Source organism: Sciurus carolinensis, chromosome 4 (genome assembly GCF_902686445.1).
Source record: "Sciurus carolinensis chromosome 4, mSciCar1.2, whole genome shotgun sequence".
In the NCBI taxonomy this organism is placed as follows: Eukaryota; Metazoa; Chordata; class Mammalia; order Rodentia; family Sciuridae; genus Sciurus; species Sciurus carolinensis.
This window is the reverse complement of record NC_062216.1, coordinates 87,992,953-88,007,898: the sequence shown is the minus strand read 5'-3', so window position 1 is coordinate 88,007,898 and position 14,946 is coordinate 87,992,953. Positions and strand designations below refer to the sequence as shown.

Here is a 14,946-nt window from a genome sequence, read left to right as displayed (position 1 = left end):
TCTGATCAAAAGGACAAAATATAAACCCCCAAAGCATACCTCCAGGGCCCCACCTCCTCCAGACATACCCTACCTGCATGCAGTTACCATCAAGTTAATCCCTATCAGGGGATTAATGTACTGATTAGGTTAAACCTCTTATAATCCAATCATTTAATCTCTAAGCTTTTTTGCATTGTCTTACACATGAGCTTTTGGGGGACACCTGATATCCAAACCTTAACACTTGCTCTTCACCTTGTAAGGGATATCTCAGCATCCCCCAGACTCTTCGACTTCTAGAAATTTCATCAAATTGATGAGCTCAAGTTTTTGTGGGATTTTTTTCCATCTCTGGCATGTATCTGTCTTAATAGTTTATAGACTAGTTTCTAGAGTAGCTGCTGCTGCTGCTTCTTGTTCAACAGGTTGGATAAATGTGATATCATCAATGTAATGAGCCAGTGTGGTGTGTGGTAGAATGGAGAACCAATCAAGGTCCTTGAAGATTAGATTGTGACATAGGGCTGCGGGTTGATACTTCTCTGAGATGGATTAGTGAAGGTGTATTGGTGGCCCTTCAAACTCCTTCTGATGGCCTTTACAAAAGGTACAAAGATTTAGGGACTAAAACATTCAGCAAATAAACAGCTATATATGAGGTGCCAGAGATGTGTTGTGTTCCATCAGTGAAATCATGTGTGAAACTCCCTTTATTGGATCCACAACTTTGTAATTTTTCCATTAACTATTGTTAGTCTCTGGGGTCCATCTGTCTTCTGCACAGACCACATAGGTAAGTTGATCAGGGATTTGGTAGGGTTCATTACCCTAGCACATGAAGACAACAGTTTCTGCAGACCCTATAGCTATGCAGTAAAGCTTTTGGTTTACTGTATAGTTAGGTGTTTTAGTCAGCTTTTTTGCTGCTGTGACTAAAAGATCATATCAGAACAATTTTAAAGGAGGAAAAGTTTATTTGAGGTATTAGTCCATAGAAGGCCGGCTCCATTCCTTAAGGCTTGAGGTGAGGCAGAACTTTATGGTGGGAGAATGTGGCAGAGGGAGGCTGCTCACATCATCAGGAAGCAGAGAGAGAGCCTCTGCTTGCCAGTTAAAAATATATATACTTCATAGCCATGCCCCTGTTAACAACTCCTCCAGCCACACCCTACCACTTAAGTTACCACTCAGTTAATCCCATCAAGTAATTAATTCACTGAATGGGTCGAGACACTCACAACCCAATCATTTCTCCTCTGAACCTTCTTGCATTTTCTCACATATGAGCTTTTGGGGACACCGGGGATTGAACTCGGGCACTTGACCACTGAACCACATCCCCAGTCCTATTTTGTATTTTATTTAGAAACAGGGTCTCACTGAGTTGCTTAGCACCTTGCTTTTGCTGAGGCTGGCTTTGAACTCATGATTCTTCTGCCTCAGTCTCTGGAGCCACTGGGATTACAGGCATGTGCCACTGCACCTGACTTTCCTTATTTTTTTATGCTGGTGCATTATAGTTGTACATAATGATAGGAATTCTTATTACGTATTCATACATGTGCACGATATAGCAATATAATTTGACCAGTATTACTCCCCAGCACTTTCCTTACCTCTGGTCACTTTTCTCTACTGACCTCCCTTTGATTTTCATGAGATCCATGCCTCCCACCCCACTTTTCTTTTCCTTTTTCTTCTCTGGTTTCCACATATGAGAAAAACATGTGATCCTTGACTTTCTGAGTTTGAATTGTTTTGCTTAACATAATGGTCTCTAGTTCCATTCATTTTTCCTGCCCATTTCATTTTTCTGTATGGTTTAATGAAACTGTGTGTGCGTATGTGATATACACATCACATTTTCTTTATCCTTTCATCCATTGATGGACACCTAGGCTGATTTCATAGTTTGGCTATTGTGAATTGTACTGCTATAAACATGGGTATGTGTGTATCACTATAGCATGATGACTTTAATTCTTCAGGATAAAAACTGAGGAGTGGTATAGCTGGGTCACATGGTAGTTCTATGCCTGATCTTTTGAGGAACTTTCATACTGATTTCCATAGTGATTGTACTAATTTATCATCCCATCAACAGTTTTAAAGTGCTCCTTTTTCTCCACATCCTCTCCAGTATTTATTATTTGTGTTCTTGATGACTGCCATTCTGACTGGTATGAAATGAAATCTTGGAGTAGTTTTGATTTGCATTTCCCTAATTGCTAATGATGTTGAACATTTTTTCGTGTATTTGTTGGCCATTTGTATTTCTTCTTTTGAGAAGTATCTATTTAATTCATTTGTCCACTTATTAACTGAGTTGTTTGATTTTTTGGTGTTGAGTTTTTTGAATTTTTTTTTTGATATATTCTAGGTATTAATTCTTTCAGAAGAGTAGCTAGCAAAGATTTTTTTTCCTGTTTTATAGGTTCTTTCTTCACATTCCTAATTGTTCCCTTTGCAGTGCAGAAGCGTTTTAACTTAATGTCATTCCATTTATTAACTTTTGGGTTTATTTCCTGAGCTTTAGGTATCCTATTGAAAAAGTCATTGCTTGTGCCTATATGCTAGAGTGTTGACCCTGTTTTCTTCTAAGAGTTGTATAGTTTCTGGTCTAACTCCTATGTCTTTAATCCATTTTGAGTTGATATTCCGCAGGGTGTGAGATAAGGGTCTAATTTCATTCTTCTATATATGGATAACCAGATTTCCCAGCACCATTTGTTAAAGGGCTGTCTTTTCTCCAGTGTATGTTTTTAGCACCTTTATCAAGGATCAGATGACTATAGATGTTTGGGTTTGTCTCTGTGACTTCTATTCTGTATAATTGGTCTATGTATCTGTTTTTATGACAGTACCATGCATTTTTTTGTTACTATAGCTCTGTAGTATAATTTGAAATCAGGTATTGGGATGCCTCCTACATTGCTGTTTTGACTTAGAATTGCTTTGGCTATTCTGGTTCTTTTATTCTTCCAAATGAATTGTAGGGCTGTTTTTTCTAGTTCTGTGAAGAATGCCATTGGTATTTTGATGGGAGTTGCATTGAATCTGTGTATTGCTTTTGATAGTGTGGCATTTTAACTATATTAATTATGCCTATTCAAGAACATCTTCTGAGATCTTCAGTTTCTTTCTTTGGTATTCTGTAGTTTTCATTGTAGAAGTCATTCACCTCCTGGGTTAGATTTATTTCTTAGGCTATTTATTTATTTATTTAGAGGCTGTTGTGAATGGAATTATTTTCCTGATTTCTTTCTGAGCAGATTCCTTGTTAGTAAGGAAGATTTTTGTGTGTTGATTTTGTAACTTGCTACTTTGACTAAAGGTAGTTTTATTGGCTTCCACTTGACCTTTCCTACCCATTATAGCTCTCACATATGGACTATGGGATTACAGAATCCATTAAATTTCTCTTCCCCTTGGCTCATAATTCTTTATTAGTTAGTGTTAAATCATATAAGTTGACCCATTAGGAGTACTTAAGAACTTTATTAGAGGGTTTAGTCCTTACATGGGAGCTGGTTAAGCCACTGTCCCTGGCCAGCAGTGCCAGCAGTAAGGAAGGAAGATCAATGTGAAGTATGGACAGTAAGGATAAACTGGAACTTGTGAGGACAATGGGGAAGCATTTGTTTCTCTCATCGGGATTTGTGTTAGTGTGTCCTCACCCCCACAGTTCTGACTTACAGGGAGCAGGTATCCTGCTGAAGAGTTGGTGCCTTTGCCATAGAAAGTTGCAAACAACCCCTAACCAAAGATTCAGAGAAACCAAAGCTGCAGGCCAACCTGCTGTAACAGGGAGATTTAGCAGGAGCTGGAGGAACCAGCTTCTGCCCCATGGTAACAAGGTGAGCCAGCAGATTCCTGACAAGGGTGAGCTGCAGTAGCTCCTGACTGTGTGCCAGTTATACTAGTATAGACTTGGTTGCTGTTTGACTTCCACCTTTCAGATCTCCTGCAGAGTTCACTTGTGGCTAGATCTAAGGCACAAATCATGTAGGGAAGGGAATTCAGGCAGTTCTTATAATACAAAGCTACCTTAACATTCTATTTTCAATTAGAACCCTCAGATTTCCTCTCATGAGGAGGCATTGAAACTCTTCTTTAATTAATTCGGGCAGATATTTTGGAAAACAATCTTTAAAATTTGTCTAACTTCTCACTCTGGAAAGCAGTGTGGAGATTCCTTAGAAAACTTGGTATGGAACCACCATTTGACCCAGCTATTCCACTCCTTGGCCTATACCCAAAGGACTTAAAATCAGCATACTACAGAGATACAGCCACAACAATGTTCATAGCCACCCAATTCACAATAGCCAGATTGTGGAACCAACCTAGATGCCCTTCAATTGATGAATGGATAAAGAAACTGTGGTATATATATACAATGGAATATTAGTCAGCCATAAAAAATAATAAAATTATGGCATTTGCAGGCAAATGGATGAAATTGGAGAATATCATGCTAAGTGAGATAAGCCAATTTCAAAAAACCAAAGGACGAATGATCTCACTGATAAGTGGATGATGACACATAATGGGGGGGTGGGAGGGGGGCAAGAATGGAAGAAGGAGGGACTGTACAGAAGGATAAGAGGGGTGAGAGGGGTGGGGCGGGGGAGAAAAAAATGATAACAGAATGAAGCAAAAACTATTACCCTAGGTAAATGTATGATATGCCTCTACTTCATGTACAAACAGAGGAACAAGTTGTATCCCATTTGTTTACAATAAAAATGAATTTAAAAAAATCCAATTGGGAAAAATCAATTAAAAAAAAATGTCTGACTTCTGTTGGGTGGTGTCAAAAAGAATCTCACTTTGACCTTTATGCTTGGACTGGTAAAAATCATACATTGACTACATAATATGTAATTATAAATTAGTTACAAAGGAGTTGTAGTGCCAATTCCAATAGTACTCTTGATTTTTACTTTTGTTGTATATTTTGTTGCATCTTGTTTAAAATTAGTAACCTCTTATCTTCTTATCTTGTTATCATATCAATATGAACATATGAACATTTTTATGAAGTAATAGCTAAGTAATTACCTTTATTTTGCTTCACTGTCTGGTTCTTTTCTTTCTTCTTCTTCTCCTTTTCTTTTTTTTTTTTTTTTCTTTTTTGGTACTGGAGATTGAACCCAGGGATACTTTACCACTTTACCATTGAGCTACATCCCAGTCCTTTTTATTTTTTATTTTGAGACAGGTGCTTATGAAGTCACTTAGCCTGGCCTTGAACTTGGAATCCTCAGCCTCCTGAATGGCTGGGATTGTAGGTGTGCATTACTGTGCCCAACTGATCACTTTCTTTAGATGATTTAGGAGATTTTTTGGACTATTTTCTCTGTACAGTAATAAAAATGATAATAACTTACCAATTTTAAATATTTAACTGTATTTAGGTATTGAGTTAAGAAAGTTCAATGTTATTTCTCTTAATTCTTTTTAATGATACTGCGAAAATTAGGTACGCCCATATTTTTATAGAAGAGGAAATTGAGGTGCACATAAGATCGCTCAGGTAAGAGGAGGACCTGAGATTGAACCCAGGTCTCTGACTCTGAAACATGTCATCTTGACTGCTCTGCTATACTAGTTTAAAGTTTAGATGATGAGGAACATCCAGAAGCCAATAAGGAAAGGGGAAATTGTTATTAACTGTTTAGTCATTGTTTCTCCTCCCTTCCCCACAGCACTAACCGAGGAATTGGATTCTGTAACCAATGAGCTACATGCAGTAGACATGCAAATTCAAGAACTCATGGAAAGGCAACAAGAGCTCCTTCAGAAAAAATCTGTCCTCACAAAGAAAATAAAGCAGTGTTTAGAGGATTCTGATGCTGGGACAAGCAATGAGTGTGATTCTTCACCTGCTGCTTGGAATAAAGAAGGTCTAGTTTTAATTAACAAATTTATATTATTCATGTATGAAAGATTTTTTTCTTATACAAATAATATCTTCTAGCTATTTAATGGTTGGCAATCTCTTAAATAATGACTAAAGTAATCCAAATAAACATATTTCATATGATGAATAAATACCAAGAGAAAATAGATCTTACATAGCTACCAAACTCTTTAATGGAATATCATGTCTTGGAAAATAACTCAGGGTTACATCAGATTAGGCATTGTAAAACTGGTAAAAATACATTAGCAAAATATACTTGAAACTACAGCTGATAGTTTTTCCTTTTTTCTATGCTAGTATTATTTCTTTTCATTTCTGTAAAATTAAGTCATTCTGCATGGGTTAGTGCTTTCCAGTAGTAGTTTGAGAGGTGAGACTCTTCATTCAGTACAGTGGAACCATTCTTTATCCACGTTCTATAATCTTTTTAAATTAAACTTTTATTATTCTGACTTTTTTTCCCCACATATTGTTCTTTAACATTGACTAGTGCTTGAAAAATAAGATATTTATTGCAAATAAATTTTCTAGTATTTTTTTTTCAGAGGTACTGGAGATTGAACCCAAGGATATTCTACTACTGAGCTACATTCCTGTCTTTTTTATTTCTTATTTTTATACAGGGTCTTGTTAAGTTGCCCAGGCTGGCCTCGAACTTAGTATCCTCCTGCTTCAACCTTCTGGGTAGTTGGGGTTATAGGCCTGCACCCCTGCAGCCAAATTTTCTAAATTTCAACTAAAAAAAAAGAGAGAAAATAATTTTTAAAAAAGTTATGCATACTTCTTGCCAAAGTTTAGTTTATTTTCCTGCCTCGGTGAACAAACCATTGATTTAAAATCTTGAATGAAGCATCATATTTATTGTTATAGTTGAATAACTCTAGAAGGAATTGCAGCACTTTTGTGGAGACTGTTATCTAGTGCTTGACTTCTAAACACAAGATATTTCCACCAAAAATGCCAGATAATTGTTAACTTTGTTCATTGTATTTGAGTTTTTTATGATATTGTGTATTTCTTGATCCACATTCAGAGTTTTTCAAATACCTGGTTGAAGACCTTCCTCTTCTATGTGGTTTCATTCTCAACTGGCACGTGTTTATATTTTTTTTCTGATGTACTGCTTCTTATTTAATTTGTTTTTGCTTTGCTTAGATTACTGAGTTACACTAATCCCAAATTATTATTATAACAATTTAATGGTTCATAAGTATTAAAAGTGTTATGTATGTTTTTCTGATTCTTGTATATTATAAAAGCAGCCATTTACATTTATGTCTCGTGTATAACCTAATAGTTCTCGTATTTTAGTTTCTTTTTCTCTTTCTAGATTTTCCATGGTCTGGTAAAGTTAAGGATATTCTGCAAAATGTCTTTAAACTGCAGAAGTTCAGACCACTTCAGCTTGAAACTATTAATGTAACAATGGCTGGAAAGGAGGTATTTCTTGTTATGCCTACAGGAGGTGGAAAAAGTTTATGCTACCAGTTACCAGCATTATGTTCAGATGGTGTGTATTAATAAGAATGAATTTTAAGTTGAAATTGTTTCTCTTAATGTATTTCAATTCTTTTAAAAATTTATTTCTGATCAAACATATAAAAATCAAGTTCCTTTTTTGTTTTTATTTGTATTAATAGAGATTGTTCACTGAAATAGGTTATACTGGAGAAAAAACTTATTTGGAAATGGAGAGAAAATATAATGAATTCAATTTGGGACATGTTGAATTTAAGACCTCTAAGACATCTGGGCGGTAGGATTTGGGGTCTAAAGCTTGAGTGTAGGAGATCTGAGTTAGATTAGTTGCAGGCTGTCAATGTAGAGATGGCCACTGAAGCCATGGGAGTGATCCAGGGCAACATGAAAAGAGGGCCTTGGAACAGACATCTGACTGCTAAGCGTTGAGGGGTAAATGGAGAAGAAAGGGTTTGCAGGGAAGGCTGAGAAGGTCGAGCAAACTGTAGGAGGATAATTGAGAGAGTGTGGTATTAGAAGCCTCAGGAAGGGAGCGTTTTAAAGAGGGAGGATCAATAGTGATATCTGTTGGCAAGAGGTCAAATAAAATAAGGACTTAAAAGTTCCTCTTGGTTTAGTGACAAGGGACTCATTTTTTACCTTTGCTAGAGCAATTTCAGCAAGAAGGTTCATTGGAAACCCAATAGCAATGACTTGGAAGTAGGTAAGAGTTGAGTGGGTGGGACTGGTGAGTGTGGGACACTGTTTGGAAAAGAATATCTATGAAAGAAAGAAGAGAAAGGGTGATTTATAAATAATAGAAGGATTTTTTGCACACTGTTCTGGAGGCTGGGGAGTTTAAGATTAAGGTATCAGCAAATTTGGTGTCAAGTGAGTGCCTGTTCCTCACAGATGGCACCTTCCTTGCTGCATTTTCACACAACAGAAAGGGGCAGGGACGTGTCCTTCATTCTCTTCTATAAGGACACTAATCCTACTGTGCCTTCATGACTTAAGGACTTCTTAAAGGCCTTGCCTTTTAGTACTGTCATACTGGGTATTAGATTCTGACATAAGAATTTTGGGAGGACACCAACATTCAGACCCTAGCAGGTATCTCGGATTTGGGAAGGTGAGAGAGACTTAACCATGGTTAAATGTAATGAGTAGATGCCAGTAATGGGGGAGAAGTACAGGAAATAATTGAGAGGGCAAAATCCCTGATAAAAATTATAATTTAAGTATGTATTTTTAAGCATGTCTGTCTACCCTCTGCCAGATATTATAGTAGCAAATAAACTGCAGAAATATTAAATCATATAATTTTTAAAAAATGTAGAATTGCTCTTATAAACAATTTCAGTTATAGGAGAGAAGGAGAGTATTATTAGAACTTTATTCAGTCAATACACAATTCACTGATTCCTACTCAGAATAAATTAATCTGGGGCAAAAAGTAGAATACTCATGCAGCTCTCATTCTTAATTATGTAGACTGCTGTTTTCTTTTGGAAAACCGTGGAATAATTTTCCCCTGATATCACTGTTTAGAATTTGACCTAATTTATATTATTTTATTGAGATTACTAACACTGTTTAAAATGAAAGTAAATTAAACATTCAAAACGTTAAAACTTTTTATAGGACCGAATGAGGATAGAAGTTTCTGTCTTATATTTGCTTACTTGCCTTATCCTCACCTTGTTTGGTCAATTACTCATATCTATCTTCAGTTTATTATTGAGGGTAAGAAATAGGCAGGATATTGCTAAAGCTGCATTGAAGAATGTGAGTGGTTGCAGCTCATTCTGGTGGTGGTGTAAAATTTAAAGTTTTTTTTCTCTTTTAGGATTTACACTTGTGATTTGCCCATTGATCTCTCTTATGGAAGACCAACTAATGGTTTTAAAACAATTAGGAATTTCAGCTACCATGTTAAATGCTTCTAGTTCTAAGGTATGAATTCTGTGGCTTTCTTTTTTAATTTTTAAATAAAGTAGGAGTCTTGGCTGTAGTTGAATTGCCTATAAAACTGTAAAGTGTTAACTATTTATATCGGGAGATACAAATGACAGTTCTGGCCCACAGCCTATTTTCATACACCCCTTGAGCTAAGAATGCTTTTTATATTTTTGTTTTATTTTATTTTTTTTAAGTACTGGGGATGGAACCCAGGACCTTGCATGTTTTTATATTCTTAAATGGTTAAAAACAACATCAAAAAGAATGGTATTTTGTGAAATGTGAATTATATAAAAATTATATAAAATTCACATTTCAGCATTCATATATAAAGTTTTATTGGAGCACAACCATTCTCATATTGTGTATGACTGCTTTCACACTATAATGGCAGAGTAGAATAGTGGTAGTGACCATAATATTTACTATCTGGTACTTTATAGGAGATATTTGCTGATGTGTTTTTATATTATCTATTTTAAAATAGGAAAAATTTTCTAATTATGCAATCTAGTTAAATACAAAAAAAAAAGTTACTAAAAAGACAACAGAGTACCTGTGGCATTTTTTTGGTGGGGAGGTTTGGGAATGTACTGTCTTGTCCTCATCTATAGAAGAGAACATTTCCCAACTTTTTTTTTTAAACAGGAAAAAAAGCACATAGTTTATTATGTGCCTAAGTCATGGAAGTGTTAGACTTTATTTCACTGTTGTTCTTTTTTTAAAAGCATATTGTTGAAATCTTCAAAAGTATGTAAAAATAGAATAGTATAAAAATGGCCATATATCCATTACTACCATTTATATTATACCATATTTTCTTTATCCATTCATATGTTGCTGTACACCTAGGCTTGTTCCATAGTTTGGCTGTCATGAATTGTGCTGCCTACAAATGTGGGTATGTTAGATCATATACATTAAAATATGATGACTTTAATTCTTTTAGAAAAATACTGAGGAGTATGGTATACAGCTTAGTCATATGGTAGTTCCATGCCTGGTCATATTTTAGTTGTAAATTCTTCAACATATATCTCTAACTTTAAAAAACCATAAGTGCAATGCTACCTTCATATCTAAAAAATTCAAGCTTGGCTTGGTGATGCCTGTAATCCCAGTATCTTGGGAGTCTAAGGCAGGAGGATCGCAAGTTCCAAGCAGCCTCAGCAACTTAGCCAGGCCCTACACAATTTAGAGAACTGTCTCCAAATAAAAAATAAAAAGGCCTGAGGATATTTACCTGGCAGGGGAGATAGCATGGTCACTAAGGTGGGTTTCCCAAGGGCGAGGGCTGTGCATTGTACTCTGGATGTGCTGACCCCTTTGATTTCCCCAAATGTGAGAAACATGACTGCATAATTTGTGGTTGTGGGGGACTGTCTTTGTGCTTTCCCCTGGGAAAAAAATTGCTATCAATTCCTTAAAACATCAACTAAAAATAATCAATTGTTTCATTATATTTCATTTTTTAAAAAAATTCATGGCTCATATAACATTCTTATATTATATTTGGTTGATATATAAGATTTCCCTTATCTCCTTTTTGGTTCCTTAGGCAAATTATTTAGGTAGTTGAAAAATCAGGTTAATTTGCCTGTAGCTTTCTACATTCTGGATTTTCCTGATTACCTGTTTGTGATGTCTTTAACTTGTTTCTTTTAGTTAGATCTAAAAACATGATTAGCTTGATTATATTTGAACTTGTTTTAGGGAAGTGTATGCTTTCCTATAATATCACTCTGGAGGTACCCATAATACCCAGTTATCTTTGGGGAGGCTAAGCTTAATCAGTATGTTCATGTATGTCTTCCTGATCTGTCATTTTTAGCTTTCATCTAATGATTCTAGCAGTCACTGATGATTGTCGCCACATGGGGAGTGCTTATTTCATCAAGGAGTTACATAATGGTGGTATTTATTTTTACCACTTCTTGTTCATATATTAACTAGAATTTTTGTATAAAGGAGAACTTTTTCCTCATTAACTCTTTGCAGGATGAAAATGCTTGTTTTCTTTCATTGCCACTTTGCAGAGTTGATTTTCTAGCATGGTGCACAGCTCGTCAGTAAGTTTTTTCATTTTTCATCCCCAAGTATCACTATAAACTTAGGAATTTTTAATTGAAAAAGAAAATATTAGTAATAGGAAGTAGTCTAGAAAATTGCAGAAAATTATGAGGTCATGCCATATCACTATTGCTTGAAAAGTTGGAAGGATTAGAAAAAGAGAACACACATCCTAGGGTAACTGCAGGAGTTAACAAACTACTTCTTTGCTGGGACAAAGAAAGCAGTTTTGACCATCTCTTCCTATCCCATTTATCATCTGTTAAAAATTATTTTATTAGGTTAGAAGGAAAAAAAACTCTAATGTGCTAAATAGTATATAAAATAATATCAGAACACTAAATACTAATAACTGTTATCTTTCAAATTTTATTTTTATTATTTATATTTTTTATTTTAGAAAACCGTAATTTAATGATTAATGGTATGTAAAACCCAGTGGTCTATGTATTTAAATAAAGAGCTCAAAGTGATTTAATAGTATCACAAAAGTAATCAATAAACTTTGTTCACAGATATGTAAAGTGATTATGAATGATGTTAAGATTAATAAAACCCATGTTTATAATTGCAGCTGTCGCACTTGACTCACATTTCTGAATGTATTATGAACATTTTAGAATCATACCTTCATAGAATAAATGCCGTTTTTGTTTTGTTTTGTTTTGTTATTTTCCAAATACTGGGTATTAAACCCAGGGCCTCATTCACGCTAGGTAAGCACTGTATCACTGAGCTACATCCCCAGCCCTTTTTATTTTGAGACAGAATCTTGCTAAATCACCCACACTGTCATAAACTTTGTGGTCCTCCTGCCTCAACCTCTGGAGTAGCTTGGATTATAGAATAAATGTTCTTTATTTGGGAATCTTTATATGTATTTTCACTCTTTTTTTTTTTTTTTTTTTTTTTTTTTGGTCAAGTGAGATTCTTCTTTTACTCTCAACAATGTGGATGTAAGTCACTGGAGTGCTGTTTGCACAGCTGCCAAGATTTAGTATAGGGATGTGGTTTCAATTTTAATGAACCAAACATCTGCTTCTAGAAAAGCCCCAGGCTGTTGCTTTTGAGTGATGAATGTCTTCATTTTGCAGTTAGTATTGCAGTCTGTTAACTTAATTCTACTATAATTGTGCCTATTTTGCCTTTTAATAGGAGCATGTGAAATGGGTTCATGCTGAAATGGTAAATAAAAACTCCAAGTTAAAGCTAATTTATGTGACTCCGGAGAAAATTGCAAAAAGCAAAATGTTTATGTCAAGATTAGAGAAAGCCTATGAAGCAAGGAGATTTACTCGAATTGCTGTGGATGAAGTTCACTGCTGTAGTCAGTGGGGACATGATTTCAGACCTGGTATGTAGGTTTTACCTTGAAACCCCTTGGCATTATGAACCATGTACTTACTTAGCTTGACATGGTGAAAATTCCTTCTTCCATAACATTATCCTGTCAGATAGTTATTACTCATTTTCTCCTGCTTTAATGTCAGGAGGTCAAGAGGCAGAGTCTTTAATCTCCTTATTTCCCACTGCAATATTTAATCCACTTGTCTTTATCCTTTGAAACATATTTTTACTAGTCAATATGATATATATCTGTGGTATTTATGATCTCCTGGTACTCCCTCACATTTGCTGAAAAATTTAAATCTGCTTCTAAGTTGTCTTTTTTTGTTATCATTTTGGGTGTCTTCAACACCCTACCCAACTTTTCACTGTCAAAGTCTGATGAGATATTTTTGTAACCCTTATCACTCTACTAACCTAATCTGTAAATCATAGCCTAAAGTAAGTTACTCAGAATTGTTCTATGCAAAAAATATTAAATTCAAAGTTCTACTCCCTGACTTCGATCTCTTCCCTCAGAGGTTTTTCACACTCAGAGGGATTCCTGGTTCCCTCTTTTAATCCGCGTTTATTTCTCCATTCACACTTTCCCCCACTCAGATTCCTCTTGCCACTTGTCTCTTGGGTTTGCCTGCATTGCCCAGCCATTTCACCAACCTGCTTCAGGCCCATGCCAGATGGAGATGGCTGGCTCCATGCAGACTTCTGCTTACCCTATTTCTGCTGTTTGTTTGCTAAAAATTGTTAGGAAAAAAAATTAAATAGCTGCATTGCTATCCATCTCAGTTTAGCTTTTCATCATGCTTAGCTATCCTTCTATTTGTGCCTATTTCAACTCCTTTATCCATTGCACCCAACAAGTTTTTCCTATCACTAACTTTCCCTCCAAGCCTGACCCATACCCAAACCTCCTTCTTCCCAGAAAATAAGTACCATCAAATATGAACATCTCCTCCTTCTTCCAAACATTAGTAATCATTTCCTTTTCATCTTTTAGGCAAAAACAAAACAAAACGAAAGACCATTACTTTTACAAAGTAACTGTGGACACTCCCACTTGATCCTTTCCTGAAGATCGTTTTCTGCCAAGTTCCTCACCCCTGCACTTGCAGTCTCGCTGATCCCTTCCTAAAAACAAAAGCAGAAACTAAAACACCCTGCTGACCTTTCTTATCCCCTTGTGTGTTCTATTTCTGCACTTCCCTTCACCATCAAACTTGACTCCATTTCTCACCTTTATTCCTTGTTAAAGGAATGCAGTACCATCAATCACCACTGTACTAAATCTGGTCAGCTGACTGTGCTTCCAGTGGCTTAATCCACTGGCCTGGTCTTCATTCCTCTTCCCAGTTATCTTCACTAGCATTCACCTTCTCTCCCCCTCTGACCTTGCTGCTTTCTCCTCCCTTGTTTTCTGTAATGTCACACCCTTGGATTTCTTCCTTTTTGTTTTCATGCCCTTTGTTCTTTGTTCCCTCCTTAAACATTAGTGTTCCCTAGAATTCTTTACCTTTTTTTTTACACTTCTCCAGGGATAGTGAACTTGTGGCTTGAAGACTTGTCTAGCTTTTGAATTATTTTGGGCATTGTTTTGTTTTTTCAAAAAATTCGATTTAAATATCATAGGCAGGATATATACTCTTCTTTTTACTAAGAACCCTGCTATCTTTATTTTTGTAATTGAGAAATATGTGGTAAAATTGCAAACAATAACAAGTTATCACACTGTGGTCACTTGTTATATTAATGTGATCACATAGTTATATTAATGGGGAGTACATAAGTGTTTAGAATCTCAGTATTTAAGCACAGCATAAACAAATACTTTATTAAAAGAATTATCTTTGCTTCTTCATACTGTTATCTTTTTCTCCACTCAGATTTTTAAACAACAAAATAAAAATCTTATACTCAAGTCATAGAATCCTTAAATACTTGAGCAAAGTTGAATTATATGGTACCAAGATTTTTAAAAAGAATACATAAAAGCAGATCATGTAAGTAGACTGTCATACCAACAGTTTATCAGGTAACTGACACATTAGGTTAGACAACCTATATCATCTCCTGACATTGTGGAAATGCTCCTCCTTCAGAGACTCAATTTTTTTAAATTTATTTTTTATTTTTAATTATATATGATAGTAGAATATATTTTGGCAGAATATATATACATAGAGTATAACTTATTCTATTTA

General features: G+C 35.4%; 1 protein-coding gene and 1 non-coding gene across 3 annotated transcripts in view; both read left to right on the top strand.

The window, feature by feature from the left end:
• The window catches only part of Recql (RecQ like helicase), a 38,648-nt gene that overhangs the window by 7,958 nt on the left and 15,744 nt on the right, over window positions 1-14,946 (top strand). For both annotated transcript variants that reach the window (XM_047548327.1, XM_047548328.1), the window contains exons 3-6: window positions 5,694-5,891; window positions 7,242-7,421; window positions 9,219-9,325; window positions 12,557-12,755. In XM_047548327.1, the coding sequence (XP_047404283.1) occupies window positions 5,694-5,891; window positions 7,242-7,421; window positions 9,219-9,325; window positions 12,557-12,755 (684 nt within the window). The remainder of the gene's footprint in view (window positions 1-5,693; window positions 5,892-7,241; window positions 7,422-9,218; window positions 9,326-12,556; window positions 12,756-14,946) is intronic.
• Window positions 10,567-10,731, top strand: LOC124984072 (U1 spliceosomal RNA). The gene has a single exon (XR_007108541.1). It is a non-coding gene; the product is annotated as a U1 spliceosomal RNA (small nuclear RNA).